The sequence below is a fragment of the Siphateles boraxobius genome, unplaced genomic scaffold (assembly GCF_051911475.1).
Source record: "Siphateles boraxobius isolate OS27281-9 unplaced genomic scaffold, OSU_SipBor_1 9, whole genome shotgun sequence".
Classification (NCBI taxonomy): Eukaryota; Metazoa; Chordata; class Actinopteri; order Cypriniformes; family Leuciscidae; genus Siphateles; species Siphateles boraxobius.
In genome coordinates, this window is record NW_027509219.1 from 27,352,672 (window position 1) to 27,368,963 (window position 16,292).

General features: G+C 34.8%; 1 protein-coding gene, 1 long non-coding RNA gene and 11 other non-coding genes across 20 annotated transcripts in view; all 13 read left to right on the forward strand.

Moving 5' to 3' along the window:
* Nucleotides 1–9,413, forward strand: part of osbpl9 (oxysterol binding protein-like 9) — a 38,115-nt gene extending 28,702 nt beyond the window's left edge. For 6 of the 7 annotated variants that reach the window (XM_077222880.1, XM_077222882.1, XM_077222883.1 and 3 more), the window contains 12 exons: nucleotides 499–605; nucleotides 2,625–2,743; nucleotides 2,833–2,918; nucleotides 3,760–3,949; nucleotides 4,052–4,136; nucleotides 4,408–4,518; nucleotides 4,601–4,664; nucleotides 4,764–4,904; nucleotides 5,233–5,311; nucleotides 5,386–5,477; nucleotides 6,182–6,317; nucleotides 7,929–9,413. In XM_077222880.1, the coding sequence (XP_077078995.1) occupies nucleotides 499–605; nucleotides 2,625–2,743; nucleotides 2,833–2,918; nucleotides 3,760–3,949; nucleotides 4,052–4,136; nucleotides 4,408–4,518; nucleotides 4,601–4,664; nucleotides 4,764–4,904; nucleotides 5,233–5,311; nucleotides 5,386–5,477; nucleotides 6,182–6,317; nucleotides 7,929–8,003 (1,285 nt within the window). In that variant the 3' untranslated portion in view covers nucleotides 8,004–9,413. The remainder of the gene's footprint in view (nucleotides 1–498; nucleotides 606–2,624; nucleotides 2,744–2,832; nucleotides 2,919–3,759; nucleotides 3,950–4,051; nucleotides 4,137–4,407; nucleotides 4,519–4,600; nucleotides 4,665–4,763; nucleotides 4,905–5,232; nucleotides 5,312–5,385; nucleotides 5,478–6,181; nucleotides 6,318–7,928) is intronic. The other variant, XM_077222879.1, reaches the window with a different exon arrangement.
* A 918-nt stretch (nucleotides 9,414–10,331) lies between these two features.
* LOC143732886 (uncharacterized) lies at nucleotides 10,332–16,096 on the forward strand. 2 transcript variants are annotated; one of them, XR_013201194.1, is made up of 18 exons: nucleotides 10,332–10,851; nucleotides 11,052–11,096; nucleotides 11,279–11,307; nucleotides 11,499–11,550; nucleotides 11,733–11,762; nucleotides 11,923–11,981; nucleotides 12,197–12,238; nucleotides 12,418–12,462; nucleotides 12,637–12,663; nucleotides 12,851–12,902; nucleotides 13,085–13,115; nucleotides 13,279–13,332; nucleotides 13,509–13,553; nucleotides 13,735–13,794; nucleotides 13,966–13,999; nucleotides 14,183–14,230; nucleotides 15,718–15,769; nucleotides 15,953–16,096. It is a non-coding gene; the product is annotated as an uncharacterized LOC143732886 (long non-coding RNA). The 2 variants fall into 2 exon arrangements; XR_013201195.1 differs by lacking the exons at nucleotides 13,279–13,332; nucleotides 13,509–13,553; nucleotides 13,735–13,794; ... (2 more) ...; nucleotides 15,718–15,769; nucleotides 15,953–16,096 and having other exon boundaries at nucleotides 12,836–12,902; nucleotides 13,085–13,181.
* On the forward strand, nucleotides 10,661–10,741 carry LOC143733063 (small nucleolar RNA SNORD74). Its single transcript, XR_013201249.1, has one exon. It is a non-coding gene; the product is annotated as a small nucleolar RNA SNORD74 (small nucleolar RNA).
* Nucleotides 10,897–10,967, forward strand: LOC143733066 (small nucleolar RNA SNORD75). Its single transcript, XR_013201252.1, has one exon. It is a non-coding gene; the product is annotated as a small nucleolar RNA SNORD75 (small nucleolar RNA).
* LOC143733059 (small nucleolar RNA SNORD79) lies at nucleotides 11,357–11,437 on the forward strand. Its single transcript, XR_013201245.1, has one exon. It is a non-coding gene; the product is annotated as a small nucleolar RNA SNORD79 (small nucleolar RNA).
* Nucleotides 11,585–11,669, forward strand: LOC143733065 (small nucleolar RNA snR60/Z15/Z230/Z193/J17). Its single transcript, XR_013201251.1, has one exon. It is a non-coding gene; the product is annotated as a small nucleolar RNA snR60/Z15/Z230/Z193/J17 (small nucleolar RNA).
* LOC143733062 (small nucleolar RNA SNORD74) lies at nucleotides 12,060–12,139 on the forward strand. Its single transcript, XR_013201248.1, has one exon. It is a non-coding gene; the product is annotated as a small nucleolar RNA SNORD74 (small nucleolar RNA).
* LOC143733067 (small nucleolar RNA SNORD75) lies at nucleotides 12,282–12,349 on the forward strand. Its single transcript, XR_013201253.1, has one exon. It is a non-coding gene; the product is annotated as a small nucleolar RNA SNORD75 (small nucleolar RNA).
* LOC143733057 (small nucleolar RNA SNORD24) lies at nucleotides 12,495–12,572 on the forward strand. Its single transcript, XR_013201243.1, has one exon. It is a non-coding gene; the product is annotated as a small nucleolar RNA SNORD24 (small nucleolar RNA).
* Nucleotides 12,708–12,788, forward strand: LOC143733058 (small nucleolar RNA SNORD79). Its single transcript, XR_013201244.1, has one exon. It is a non-coding gene; the product is annotated as a small nucleolar RNA SNORD79 (small nucleolar RNA).
* LOC143733064 (small nucleolar RNA snR60/Z15/Z230/Z193/J17) lies at nucleotides 12,937–13,021 on the forward strand. The gene has a single exon (XR_013201250.1). It is a non-coding gene; the product is annotated as a small nucleolar RNA snR60/Z15/Z230/Z193/J17 (small nucleolar RNA).
* Nucleotides 14,035–14,107, forward strand: LOC143733061 (small nucleolar RNA SNORD47). The gene has a single exon (XR_013201247.1). It is a non-coding gene; the product is annotated as a small nucleolar RNA SNORD47 (small nucleolar RNA).
* LOC143733060 (small nucleolar RNA SNORD47) lies at nucleotides 15,808–15,880 on the forward strand. Its single transcript, XR_013201246.1, has one exon. It is a non-coding gene; the product is annotated as a small nucleolar RNA SNORD47 (small nucleolar RNA).
* Nucleotides 16,097–16,292: the final 196 nt, after the last annotated feature.

Below are 16,292 nucleotides of genomic sequence, written 5' to 3' on the forward strand. Positions count from 1 at the left end.
TGCCATAGTGTGCTTATTTTTAATTCCTTTCAATGTGAAGCATTTTGAATAACTGTTGTACCATTGCTTTTATTTTGTGATTATTTTTATTCCTTTCCATGTAATGCACTTTGAATTTCCATAGTGTATGAAATGTGCTATAAATAAACTTGCCTTGCCTTGCCTTACATAAACAAACATACTGCGTCAAAACAAAACAAAACATGCAAACACACACTTATATATAATTAAAACTCATTGAAATACTGCTGCACAAGTAAATTATAGTAGCACCGGCCCACACACACATTAAGTAACACTGCATAATGTGAAAGCAATACTGCTTAGAGATAAACAGACTCTCACTCCCCCGCACTATTTACTGCAAACCATAAGAAACACACTGACCAAATTAAAACTGTACACAGACTCACTTACAATACACACACAAACACTGTCTTGCATCGCTACATCATTTATTCTGGAATAAACTGACATTATTCTTGTGTCTCTGTGCAGCCCAAACAGAACAGCTGCTGTGAACAGTAAAGACAGCACAGCCCTGAAACGGCCAGACACCAACGAATCAATTAACTCCTCCATGTCGAACGGCACCACTGATGCAGGTACACAAAACACACACACACATCCTTCACAATTAAGTTTCCCAAAATGAATCCGAGCAAATATTGTGTTTTGTCTTGTGACTTTTTGTTTGATGCTGTTTTTAAAAGTGAAAATACACACTTCACTTTATATATACACACACATACACATCATATAAACACATATGCCTGACTGTGTAGTGTAATATTATATTTAGGACTTTCAAAATTAATACGTTAACGTATGCGATTAATTTAAAAAATATTTTTAATGCAATTAACGCTGCATCTGTTTTATTTCATCATCCTTAGGCTAGCGTTACATTAAATGACCACACTTTTATTCCTGCAAATGCTTTTAAACAATTGAAGAGTAATAAGACACAAAAGAGAACGCAGTGCGGTGCGACCACGTTTCTGTGAATCTCCGGTCTGTGTGACACACACACGTGACTCGTACAGAAAGCCGCTTCAGACAGAACAAACAAAAACACACAAAATTATGCCAAAATGCCAGTTTTGTCGAGTATCCTCGCAAGCAGTCTTAAATGAGTTAAATAATGTCTTAAATCAACGTTAGTTGTGAGAAAATGGGATGCGTTTCACATCCGCATCATGTGCTGCAGATCTTAAAGTGACAGCAGCCTAATAAACCTGCTGCTGTCTGTCATTATTTCGGATAATCAAGGTCTACACTCTAAAAAAAAAATTATTCTTCACAGGAGATATTGACACATGGATAATCAAAGAACAAAAGAAAAAGAGTAAATCACTCACTGCTCTTGACTGAATAAGTTTTGTAGCTTTAATAAAGAATAATCTTTATTTAATTTATAATGAAGATGGTGAAGTGTTTGGTAACTTTATTCAGTTTCTCTCTATTCTACATGTTAGACCTTCCTGAAAATCGTAAAGCACTATTTAACAGGTTACATGGGTCAAAAATATTGAAAACAATAACTTTTGTGCATTTTAACAGGGCAAGTAAAAATCTGAACCAGTTTGACTGGGCCTTTAGAAATAATGTATCCCTGGCATAATGAAGTGCACAGGTACATGTGCCATATATTGCAATTGGTTTATGTAAAGATTGTTTTAAGTTCACTTAAATTAAAAAAAAATATATTTTTTTAAAGCCTAATAAATGTTAAAATTGAGAGCTTTTAATCATACCGAAATCCTGAATGGCTATAATGGCTAATTTTGAGGGGGGAAAAAAATAAGTAGCAGTATTGGTATTGGTGATACTGGCCTTCTTTCAAAAGATCCCATTAAACAAATATTTAAAATATAGGTACCTGTCTTTTTTGTTCCTACATTAATTTGGAAATTAAATGTGAAATCATTACAATATAAACATATATTAAAAACTTTAATATTTGGTGCAATTAATTACAGAAAAATGTGATTATTAATTATTTTTAATTGATTAACAGCACTAATTATTATATTATATTTTCAATGTTAAAGTCGACATGAAATGGAAGTTGCACTAGTTTTTTCTTCCCTGTTGTAAAGTAAATTTCAGTGAAACCGCTTTCTCGAACAAGAAAATTAAGGACGGGACTTGATTTTGTCCATTGGGAATTGATTGGACCGTTGAATCATTCTCCTTTGCAATTGCTGGGATCTCATGTGAGTGACAGTTTGTCCCGCTTGAAAAACATGTAATCAGAGAAGAGATGTCACTGCAAGTGGGAGGGGAAGTTATTTCGATAAAAAATTACAAGGGCACATAAAAAAAATATAATAATAATGATGTGCACAGATAAATCATTTATAACAAACACTGCAAATACAAGATTTTTCATTTTTATTTCATGGTGACTTTTAAATACTTGTATCCCAGCTGAACTATAAGCGAAATATACATATTTCGAGTAGTGTAGTGTTTGTGAAACCTGTTTGAAAAGAGTCATTATTTACAGTTTAGTTTGGTCATGCTTGTGGTTCCATAATGACACTTCACTTTAAATGATGTCTTTGTGTTTCACTATTTGCTGTTTGCCAAGTTCATTGCTTGCTGTGTATTTTTCTTAGATCAGTTTGACAGTCACGATGAGAGAGATGATGACGGTGAAGGTGAATCTGTTGAAGAACACAAAAGTGTCATCATGCATCTGCTGTCTCAAGTGCGACTTGGCATGGATCTCACCAAGGTAAACAAACAGCCTTCTCTCTTTCATAATCTCTCTTTTATTTTTCTCCTGTAATTCCTGCCTAAAATTCATCTTTGTCATCCTCAAAGGTGGTCTTGCCGACATTTATCTTGGAGCGGAGGTCGTTGCTGGAAATGTATGCAGATTTCTTTGCACACCCGGATTTGTTTGTAAGGTAATGCTTGTCCTGTCTTGTATAGATCTCACATCTGTTCTACCATATGGACTAATGATTCTGATGAATGATTACAGCGGCACTGCCATTATTGAGTAGCTTGACAGTAGCTAAGCTGGGGGTGGGGGGGTTTCAACCAGAAACGGAACAAGCATATTTTTGCTCTCTGAAATGAAAGTATGATTAATTTTTAGCAAGTTGATTGTTTCGGACTATTCATTATAATAAACTGCTTAAAATGATTCAGTGATTCATTTTAATCATCACTCAATTGTGAGTCACTTCACATAGTCTTTTTTTGTAGAGAAATAAATACAGTTTAATCTAATCTAATCTCTTATGTACTGTATTTAGCTACCTTTTGTTAAGTTATGAAGCTAATGACTTTTAGTAAAGGGAGCGTGATTTTTTTTCCCAAACCACTTCAGCGGAAATCCCGCCCTGCAGCCGATTCTAAAGTTTTCATTGGTCATGTCAATCACTGTACTGATTGCCTACACCAAACACTGATCCCTAAACCTACCCGTCACTGTAACCTAAACCAATGAAATCGGCTGCAGGGCGGGATTTCCGCTGAAGTGGTTTGGGAAAAAAAATCACGCGTAAAGGGAAGCTTCTCTATAATTGAACTACTATAAATTATGAGCAGCTTGTGGTTTGACAAGCTACAGTTTCAAATAGCTTCCGCAATACCACAAGTTTCACCTGGGCTGCAGCTCGCAGCTCATTTGATTTACTACTTTTACAAATCTTTTTATGAAGCACTGCTAAGTTTTCGTCCTTATAAATACTAATACTTAAGCCCTAATCTTGTGATTGATTTCTCTGGCGTGTTTTGCAGTATTGCAGAGCAGCAGGATCCAAAGGACCGCATGGTGCAGGTTGTGAAGTGGTACCTCTCTGCCTTTCACGCTGGTCGGAAAGGATCTGTGGCCAAGAAGCCCTACAACCCCATTCTGGGCGAGGTGTTCTTCTGTCATTGGGATCTGCCCTTCGAAACAGAGGACCCTGCTGCTTCTATGAGTGTGTCTGTAAGTCTAAAAATACGAAGATGCATTACATTCTATAACAGATTTGTATTGAAATTTCCTTTTGCTCACTCTGTCTTTCTCCCTCTCTCACTGTCTTTTTAGGAGTCTGTATCAGATGGGCCATTGCCGTGGAGTAGCAAAAACAGTGTGTCATTTGTGGCAGAGCAGGTTTCTCACCACCCTCCTAGTAAGTGCTCATATAACTAATCACTAACTTTATCCTAACTAACTAGTATGCCTAACTAATTTAATTTATCGTCACTAGTGGAAGAAAATAGATCCAATGTACAAGTTACCAGAGATTTCCTTAAATCTGTTTTTGGTACTAAAAAGTAAAATAATTACAATTAAGTCATTTTAAAAAACAGTGTTTTTCACACAATTTTATAATTTGTTATAAAATGCGATAATCGGTTGTGATTTTTGGACATTTTTCTGACACCATTGTCCTTTTGCAGTATCTGCATTTTATGCCGAGTGTTACAGCAAGAAAATCCAATTCAACGCTCACATCTGGACAAAATCGAAATTCCTTGGAATGTCAATCGGTGTCCATAACATTGGTCAAGGTAGTCAAGGACATTGTCACGTTCTGATCAATAAACATCAGTTCTATTGCTGTGCTTAATTGATCTCTCCTGTCTGCTGTAGGTTGTGTGTCTTGTCTTGAATATGATGAGCACTATATTCTTAATTTTCCCAATGGCTACGGGAGGTAAGCATTGTTTGATTCTATCATTTTTAACAAACTGATGTATTTGAGATTTCTAGAGGACGAAGGAGCCATCTCACCCATCTCCCTGTGCTCCTATAGGTCAATCCTCACTGTTCCTTGGGTTGAGCTGGGTGGGGAATGCAATATTTCCTGTTCCAAATCTGGCTACAGTGCCAATATCGTTTTCCACACCAAACCCTTCTATGGAGGAAAGAAGCACAGGATAACTGCAGAGATATTGTAAGTCACAGTGTTACTTTCCATACACTTGCTCACGGGCTGCTATAAAAGCGGTGTTTATGAGTGAAAGTCAACCGGTTTTAAATTAATAAATATCACTTAATTAAACCCCCTGATAAATTTCAAATTAGGACATGAATTTCAGATTTTTAAAAATCTAAGCACAAAAGCGGAAAAGCACAGTGTTTTCTTTAGTTATTATGATAAATTAATGCAGAAAGAAATCAAATATGTATTCAAATGCATTAAGCATCTGATATGTGAAGATTAATATCCATATTAGTAGAGAATATTTAATAATATCCTCATATTATTGTTTTTCTTTTAGTGCTCCCAATGATAAGAAGTCATACTGCTCCATAGAGGGAGAGTGGAATGGTGTGATGTATTCAAAATGGGCCACCGGGGTAAGTCTGAACCCTAGAAAACAAGAAAAGGAGTCATTCAAGAATAAAATTAAAGTAACAGTTGCTTTCCTCAGGAAAATGCAGAATTCATTGACACAAAGAAATTGGGCATTGTTAAGAAGAAGGTTCGGAAATTGGAGGACCAGTTGGAGTATGAATCCAGAAGGTGTGTAGGCCAGATTTTTCTCTGCTTTCTAAATGTTGTCTTCTTTATAGAGACTCTGAAACAGGATTTGCCGCAACGTGAAACACCTCCAAAGTCCATTTTCTCTTAAGCCACGTTGCAGATTCAAACACTTTTTAATCTTGGGCTTGAGTCTGTGACAAGTGATGGGAAACCAGCCTTAAAAAACGCATTTGAATTTTCCGTATTTAAGAATGAACTTTAATCCTTCTGGTTTTTAAATCTAATTTGTATTACTGAATAATGTTTCATATTTTTCCACTCGATCTGGGAGGGATGTAAAGTGATTTGGAAAATCTGTGGTTGAAATGTAAATCCTGGCTATAGACTATTTTTTTCATTAAAAGTTCTGCACCATTTCTAATCGAATAAGTAAATTTGTAGAGTTGATGTGTGATGTGTGAATTCAACTTTATACTAAAATTGTTATTCTAATAATACAATTTGTAATGGAATAAACTGCAATAAATGAGAAAAATGCAAATTACCAGCATTTTCACTAATGGATTTTTGGACCCCACGGTATTTAATTCCCAGTTGCACTTTATTCATTCGCTGATCTTCAAAAGGCTATTTTTGTGATACGGCTCCTCTGGGGACCTGCTGAAGTGATGTTTTTTTCTGCTTGGGTACCTCTGTGAGATGATCTGATGCAGACCGTTGTTTTTTCTCTGTCTGGCTGTCAGTTTGTGGAAGGACGTGACAGTGAACCTGAAACTCAAGGACATTGATGCTGCGACGGAAGCCAAACACAGGCTAGAGGAGAAACAGCGGGCGGAGGCCAGAGAGAGGAAGGAGAATGAAATGCAATGGGAGACGAGAGTGAGTGTGCTTATGTATTTGGAGGGGAAATATGCTGTGAGAGATAAAGAAATTGAAATATGACTCTGATAAATGGTCCTTAATTGGTTCCTGTTACTAATTACAGCATGTTCTTAAGCTGAGCGTTATGATGCAAATGGATGTTTATAGAGCCTAACAGTGCCTGACAATTTTTCAAATTCATTTACTCTAAACATATTTTTTACCAAACCAACTCAGCAATTAAACACTTTTTTTTTTGTAAAGGTAAAGGTTAAAATCACATTAACTTATGGCTTCCATTGAAGCATACACCTTTGTTTAACATTTGAACTCATGGTAGGCCTGTCTGTTGTTGCCAGACTGAATGGAAACTACTTGTTCTGAGCTGATTTTTGGGTGAAATCTGGGAAATGGATTTAAAGATTGTAAAATGTGTTTAATTCTTATTGGTGCCTGAAAGCATAAGCAAATCAATCAAAATATTTTATGAAGGAACATTCTGTTAATATCTAGAGCCGTACTATTGAGCTCTAAATAACAAGGATGTTGGCCTCATTTACAGTTAGAGATTGTCTAACATGGGTTTTCAAACTGGGGGCAGAAAAGGGATGTTAAAGAGAAAGTAAATATTTTTTGTGTAACTTTTGAAAATGTATTAATATTTTAAATATAAAATAATATAGACACTAAAGATACATTATATCGGTAACACTTTACAATAAGATCTCATTTGTTAACATTAGTTAATGTATTACCAACTTACAATGAGCAACACATTTGTTACAGTATTTATTAATCTTTGTTAATGTTAGTTAATAAAATACAGTCGTTAATTGTTTGTTAATTTTAGTTCACATTGCATTTAGTAATGGTAACCGATATAACTTTTGATTTTAAAAATGTAATAGTAATGTCGAAATTAACATTAACTTTAATACATAAAGTTTAACAACTAAAATGAAACCTTATTGTAAAGTCTTGCCATTATATATTTATATTTTCTGTATATTATAAAGATAATGTTTAATTATTTTGAATGTATGTATGCATATATATATATAACTGTTGCAATCAAAATTCTTCATCCCTCTTGACCTGGAAGACATTTTGCTGCAGAGAACAAAATTTTATAAAACAATTCGACAAAGGCATCAATAAACTATTATTGAATATTGAATAATTTTGATTGCAACTGTGTATATATACGTATATATATATATATATATATATATACATACATACACATACATATATATATATATATATACATACACATACATACAAATTTATAATTTTCCTTATAATATAATATTTGATATAATATAAATATACATTTATATTATATTTTATAATATAAATATAATATAAACTTTGTTTTAGGAAGGGGCTCACTCATAGGCAATTGTCATATTTGAGGGACAAAAATGTTGAATGTTAAAATGAAGCAGATTTGGATCTTGTTTCTTGGCAGAAACTATTTTGATGAAATGTTCTCTGAAGATATTAAAAGATGCTCTAATGTAATGTAAAACACCTGAACCATCTTATTTCCTAATTCACATGAATTGAAGTGGCTTGCTTTCCGATCAGTGCTTATGTTTAATGTGTGATTTGCTTGTTTCCCTGCAGCTGTTTCATGAGGACGGTGAATGCTGGGTCTACGACGAGCCTCTCCTGAAGCGACTAGCATCGCAACGACACTGAGGCCGTTTCCAAAACCAGAGTCTAGAAAACAGAACTCTCTCGCAAACCACTTTTCTTATTCAGCCTTGGAATGACTGATGAATGAACCCTTACAGCTTTGCATTTTCGAAGTTTGAACGAATAACAAGAAGAAAATACAAACTTAAATAATCTATACAAATAAAAAAACCTCCCTGCTCGCTAGTTCAACACTTGCACCTCTCTACCACCCCTTGAGGAAGAAAAAACACCACAAACACAAAGAAGACGTGATCAGAAGCCCTTCAGCATCACAAATCAAACAAGCGCTCTCGTCTCGGCAAAAGAAGAACGATCCTACTGGACGTCTGTCTCTTTCACTGCTGAGGGGTTGGGGTGTTTCTATCGAACAAAACTGAAAACTACAGCGTTCTGTATCTCAGGGAAGCAGCGGACTGAGGATTGAAGGCTGTATCTTAATGTTCGAAAAGCCTTAACGGTGGAATTACAAAGTAAACAAAAAGAGAACTTGGTTCACATACTGCTAGCTCCAGCTATTTATATATAGAAGATATGATATATTCTTGTTTTCCATTTTTCTTCTTTCTCTAGGGCAACAATAGTAACTGTTGAAATATACATACTTGACGGCAACCATTCCCTATATGTTCTACTCCATCATCAGCCTTTTAAGAAAAATCTTTTATGCTACAAAAGCCACAATGAGCAAAAATTTATAATTTACAACATGTGGCTGAAATTTGAGACACCTTTGCCATGATTATAATCCATTCCAATAATTTTTTTGTTGTTTTTGGGAATGATTTGATATGCTTTTTTATAGAATGCTGCTTGACTGTCAAAATAATTTATCAACTTAGTATAAACTAAGACTGTCCAGTAGGAAATCGCAATGGTGCACAATAAAACCATTCGACAAATCTGTGCTTCTACCGCTGAGGTTAAGCAACGTTATCACAAATTGCCCTTCAATCTCTCTTTCTGTGAAAAGTCACGTTTTAATCCAAATAAATATGTTTCATATAGTCATGTATCATGAAGATTTGATTCTCTTCTTGAAGGTAAAATGATATAAACAGTCTGTAGACACATGGAGTCACTCAGGACAGCTTTTACTCTTGATGAATACGTGGAATGACATCTATATACATGGTGTAACACTTGCAACCAGCGAAATCAAATTGTATTATCCTTTTTTTTTTACATGCAATATGAGCAAAACTGGCAAAACATTATCACTGTTAAAGCTTAAAAAGCCATTTGCTCTTCATCTTATGTAGTAAATCTGAGGCCTTGCCATATGCAGTAAAGTTCACTTTCGCCTAGTATTGCTTTCCAGAGGCAATCCCAAAAAACATTTTCTTTGCCTGACAATTGATTGTACCAGATTTCCATGTATCAAAATATAATATTAAATCTCAGTGAGACCAATTTGTGTGAGAAGGTTGAATGCATTTCTTGTTCCAGATACCCAGAGTCAATTGATGCTGTAGGTGTTTTTATTTTAGGTATAGGTGCTTACTTTCACTTTATTTCAATTTATAAACTTTTTTTTAGAAATTATGTAAATTAGAATGACTTGCAAGGTTTCCACACATTTTGACCAAAAATTCAAAGATAGAAAAAATTATATAAAAATTGTATTATGTAAGCTTTCTGGACAAAACAAAGTATTACAAAACAAAGTAGTCATTTTGACGCGCTAGGGAAGGATTTGTTACAGTTACGGGAGGAGGAGGGTTAATTACCAGGAGATCTCATGTAGTCTACACCTATACTGTATACAAAACTTCAGTGGTTGTTTTCAAGATAGAAGTGTTCATGGAAATTTGTTCTGCACACAGACAGAATGGGTGAAAAATAACTCTCATGCAGGTGACCAACATTGCAAACATTTTGCTTTGTTCTAAAATGTTGGCTAGAAATTGGTCTTTGTGGATGCAGTTTTTTTAAAGTGCTTTAAGAAAAATGATTAGTTATTATAAAAGTAATTGAAAATTATCGGAGTTTATTGATTATTAGTGACTAAATTAGTGACTATATTATGAGATCCATTAAAAGGACCATTATCTGACTGTCATTCTCAAGATATGGCCATTTAAATTGGTTAATATTAATGGGTTTTTTTTTTGTTTTTTTGCATTGATCCGAATTCACGTAATGTACATTATGTGCCAGTAAGAAGTTGAACTTTGGTAAGAACTCATTGAACACAAAAGGCACCATAGCGCCCTCTTGTGTCAATAGGTCAGTATAAGCAAAGGAATTTCCCAGAAACCATTGCGCTGAAACAGTATAAATTGCAAAACGACGCACTCATTCGGTCTCATTCTTCCGCCTCGCTTCTTTGAGAAGGTAATGTAGTGTTCACTTCAGCGCTGTAACGCACTTTCAACGTTTATGGTGTAAATTCGATGTGGATTTGTTAATTTAGTTTATAAATATGTTTTTGTTTAAATGCATACAATAAATGCATATAAAAATAGTTTGTTAATTCGAAGTGTGATCCACGTGGTATAGGCCTCGAATGAGCATTAAAATGCTTCTAAATTGTGTTTTTTTCGTAAATATGCTTGAAGGAAAACGTTTTTTGCATGAATATAACAATTAAATAAGGTTTAATTCGTTAAAACAAACTTTTAAACAGCGTTGACATAAGTACATCATCATGACCTCATGTTTTCTTGAATGATGAAGATTATGTTGGTAGGGACATCTGATAATAACTGATGAATGCCAACTCTTCTGACATGTATAACGTTAACTGTTGTAGTGCCTTTTAAGTGTTCCATGCAAAGACTTTTAAAATAGATTATTTTCTTTCCAGGCCCAGTGTCCTGAAGACTTTTGCAAAGGCCGGAGACAGCAGGTATATCAACCTTGAGTCTTGTTATAAACTCGTGGATATTTGTTTTGCCTATGATTAATATGATTGTATAAGAGTAGTGGACAGAAGTGATTTCTGATAATTTTTACGCTGAGGCATTGTAAGGTCTTTATTTGAGACTTCAACGGTAGTTACAGCGTTGTGAAATAATATATATATATATTTTTTTTTTTTTTTTGCAGTAATTTGGAGCGTATCTGGACTGAAGCAGTTCAGATGTGTCCAAGGTATTTTTTAATATGAAGTGTTTTCGCATTTATAATAGTGTGAATGATGACCCTATTTGCTACTCTTGAGTTCATGCTGATGAAATTGCAACCACCAAGATATCATATCTGAAGCACAGTATTTGAATTTTAAGTTTGATGTTCTTTTGTCAATTATCTTAACCCTTTTTTTTTTCTTATAGGAACATGTGCAATGCATTTGAACTCAAAGGTTAGCCCTTTTTTAAGCCTTTACAAAGTGCCTTTAAGTTGCAGTCATACACAGTTCATGATGAATGTTTTATAAATCAATGGGAATCTCTCTGAAAAAGACTGAAAGATATCAGCGTACTGAAACGGTGCTGGTTTAAGACCTCACTCTTTTTTTTCTTTATTCTATGCTAATAGTGTTTACATTTACAGGTTTCTCAAGAAGCTGGAACAAGATGTATGAAGATGCCATCAGCTGAGCATGGTACTAACTTCTGATATAATGCACATGACTTCCTGTGATGCAAATGATGACTGCATAGTTCAGCAGAATTTCCATGTAGAACACAATCAAAAGTCTTTCACCCCTAGCTGATGCATCACCAGTGTTTTATTTCAATACTGCATTAGTTCTTGCTCTTGTCTTACTCCTGTTTCTCTTTACAGCATGAGAACTGATGGACTCAATCCTATCTGGTGAGTTTCAGATTGACATGACTGCATCAATGCATGATGCAGAAACGTATAGTTCAGCAGAAAATCCATGTATAACACTGCAATATCTTTAGTTCCTAGCTGATGCATCATGCAAAAACTGATATTTGTGTCTTTACAGTGATCTAACTTCTGGTTGCAGTTCTTTTACTCTACTGACTGGCTGTGGATAAATCGGCAGCTATCTGAATGGTTTACAGTGTAAGTGCATTAGTGCTTAATTTATTTTTTTGTAAATTTTATTTGCATAATGCTTTGACAAAAAGTGTATCATGACCTTGTTACTTGAATGATGAAGATCATGTTGGTAGGGACATCTGAGAATAATTGATGAATGCCAACTTTTCTGATGTGTAACTGTGTATAATGATAAGTGTATGTGCAAGACATTTTAAAAAAGATTATTTTCTTTCCAGGCCCAGTGTCCTGGAGACTTTTGTAAAGGTGGCAGACAGCAGGTATATCAACCTTGAGTCTTTAAATGCATTAATGGTTTTGGTTTGCCTATGATTAATAATGTATAAGAGTAGTGGACAGAAGCGATTTCTGAGAATTTTCATTCTGAGGCATTGTAAGGTTTTAAGACTTCAATGTTAGTTACAGCATTGTGCTGACTTTAATTTTTTTGTGCTTTTAGGAATCTGGAGTGTCTCTGAACTGAAGCAGTTACAATGTGTCCAAGGTATTTTTTTAATGTTTTCACATTTAAAATAGTGCTTATGATGATTCTATTTGCTACTCTTGAGTTCAGGCTGATGAAATTGCAACCACCAAGATCTCTTATCTGAAGCACAGTGTTTGAATTAAGTATGTTAATATTCTTTTGTTAATCTCAACCAATTGTGTTTGTTCATAGGAATGTGTAAAGCAGTTGAACTGAAAGGTAAGCTTTAAAAAAGAGGCCAAATTGTGTCATGTGCAGTCATACACTGTTAGTGATGATTGTTTTATAAAACAATGGGAATCTCTCTGAAAAAGACTGAAAGATATCAGCGTACTGAAACAGTGGTGTTCGAGACCTTGTACTTTTTTCTATTTTTTTTCTATGCTAATAGTCTTAACTATTACAGGTTTTTCAAGAAGCTGGAACAAGATGTATGAAGATGCCATCAGCTGAGCATGGTACTAACTTCTGATATAATGCACATGACTTCCTGTGATGCAAATGATGACTGCATAGTTCAGCTGAATTTCCATGTAGAACACAATCAAAAGTCTTTCACCCCTAGCTGATGCATCACCAGTGTTTTATTTCAATACTACATTAGTTCTTGCTCTTGTCTTACTCCTGTTTCTCTTTACAGCATGAGAAGTGCATGGACTCAATCCTATCTGGTGAGTTTCAGATTGACATGACTGCATCAATACATGATGCAAATGAACATAGTTAGCAGAAAATCATGTAGGACACTGCAAATCTTTCGCTCCTAGCTGATGCATCAATTTGAAAACTGATGTTTTTCGCAGTTGTCTAATTCCCGGTTTAAATTTTTTGCAGTTTTACTCCAGTGACTGGCTGTGGGTAAATCGGCGGCTGTCTGTGCTTTTCTGTGTAAGTCTAGTTAAAGTGACTTGAGGAGCAGCCAAAGTGGTCTCAAACTGATGAGTTTGAATCAGGTCTCTGATCTCATTGAGGACATGAATAAAACCTTCTGATTAAGACAAAGAAAATGGGTTTTTTTTTGTTTTTTTTCTCAAGATAGACTGCTAATGGAATTTCTCATTTAGGACTGATGCCCTGTGACATGCCGGTGATTTATCACCCATGAGTATGTAAGTGTTTTAAACATTTCATGGCTGACTTGATTATTGACCATAATGATGATTTGAATATCTACTGACTTTTGCCATGGAGGATGGATATTAGCTCTGGCTGATCTGGTCACATGACCTGTCAAGTCCTGATCCTCATGATGGCAGTTTTCTGTTCTAACAGGTGTCTGGTCATTGACAGGTACAGCATTGAAGGCTTTGAAGTACCATGTGGATTTGGATTGTGACGTGTGTTTTGCAGGTTGGTTAGTTTTGCATTTGTGCAATATCTTCCATAGTTGGGTTTTGTGATGCTTTGCAAATGTCTGACCTGAACACACAATGTGGATAGTCTTTAACTGATTAAACCCAGGTTCTAGATGGGGCCAAATGTTGAATTTGTGACCAATTAATGGCTGTTTTTTTTTTTTAGGGTGTTGAAATGGGTGGCTGGAATATTTTATCAGGTATGACAAATCACATGTTTTTTCTTGTTTCTTGCAACCTATGATGACATGATTCTGCCAAATGATACTGCTGATTATACCCCTTACCGTTCCATATGGTCTGAGGTTGACTGACATCACTTGGACCTTGATGGTTTTCTTTTCTTTTTTTAATCTGCTTTTCTTCCCCCCCCCCTCTTACAGAATGGTGTTGACTGCATTGCCGTTCTCCCCTGAATTGCTTTTTAACAGGTTGGTTTGTTTGCAAACATGTGCAATATTTTCCATAGTTGGGTTTTGTGATGCTTTGCAAATGTCTGACCTGAGCTCTGTGGATAGTATTTTGTTGCATCTACATTGCATAGTTCAAGTTCATTTAATACCCCTTAACTGTCACGATCCCGTATACGGGATATCTAGCTTTACTTCGCTATATTACTATTAAATCCAATCTAATTATGACAACTATATATCGTTGGAAAGGTCTAAGACTCCTAAACAGATATTTTAGTGCTGTTTTTTTCTTACAAATTATGTTTAAACTGTAATATATGAATTTATGACAGTGCGCCTCAAATCAACGTCATTACAGGAGTTTCGGACCTGTCACAAAGTCGACGCACACACTTTTGATAATTGAAACTTTGTTTTTTAATGCTAAAAGTTCATAAAACAATCTAGTATTTGTTAATAAAAAGATCAAATTATATTGTAAAGTTCTCTAAAGTATAATATATTATATATAATTTATTATCACATTTTTTAGTAGTTATCATAAATTGGGTATTTGAAAGCTTACGAGCTCTGAATTCGTCCTGTGAAAACCATTTTGAAATTGGATGTTGCGTTACCATAGAAACAGTATTTTTTATTAGGCCCCTCCCCTTTTGGGCATCAATTTATTATCAAAACCTTTTCTAATATTGACAAAACGCATATTGTCTGAGTCTCAAGGTTCCATATTTAGTGACAGAAGTGATATTTGGATAGAAACTTATGAATTTGTTACAGCAGAATGCATACAATTAAATTGAATGCATACAATTAAATTGAATGCATACAATTAAATTGAAAGCAATGGCACCAAGTGGCTATTTTTGGTACTACGCCTAAACGATCTCATGCGAACTTCAATTTTTGTGAAACCAACTTGAAATTTGGAACACAACTTGGTTAGATATATAGCTTTAATTTTACAGTAAAATATTTTATATTAAAAAATATATATTAATAAAGTATATTTTATTTACTGTAAATTATAACTTCCATAATTTTTGCATACTTTAATTTATTGAAGGGCTTTCACTTCAGTAATCTGCTGATTGTTTTCTTTAAAACAAGACCAAACTTAGGTCTGTATTCCAAAGCGTTCTTGAATTACAACCATTTAAGTTTGTATAGTGCATTTTAATGTCAATTATCAAAAGGTGGGGTGACAGTTAATATGTGGGTTACCAGTTAATGTCTCGGTTAAGGGGGGAAAACAGAGCACCCCTTTTGTCTACCTTGGATTGTTTCACCTTTTATATAACATAAAAATATATAACATTTTTTATTATATATTCAGTGGCATAACATTAAGTGACAACTTGCCTTATTTCTGAGACAATATATTCCCCCAACAAGTAGCTATGACTGGCCTACCTGCAGTGTAAATGCAGTCATTGACTGATTAAACCCAGGTCCTAGGGGGGGCCAAATGTTTACTGACCAATTAACTGCTGGTGTGCTGTTTTTAGGAGCTGAAGATCATCCTGGATTGCTCTGGGGGGGAAATCATGGAATCATAAGGTATAACTTGTCATAGGCATTTCTTTATTGTTTCTTGCAACCTGTGATGACACGATTCTGCCAAATGATTCTGATGATTATACCCTTTACCGTTCCATATTGTCTGAGGTTGACTTTAACACCACTTGGACCTTGATGTTTGTGTTCTTTATTAAATCTGCTTTTTCATCTTTCCTCTTTCAGAATGGCAGTCTGCATTGCTGTACTCATCTGTATTCCAGAGCTTGAGTTCTTGTGTCGTTAAATCTTTACAAAAGATTTTTTTTGTGCCAGTTTGTAAAGTGTCTATTTCAATAAAGGTGTTAAACCAAAGCCATTTTTTTTAAATACTCTACTTGTATGATCTATATGTGGGTTGGTTGACCTTTTCAGGGATTTGAAATTGTGCGTGTGCGTTGATACAGAATGGGATTTCTATACTTAAGACAAATTCTCTTAGTTCCAAATGCTTGAAGCTTTAGATTTACCAATGAGAGTTAATTGCTTCTAGATGGGAAATTATTTACCAAGTCACGGTGATAGG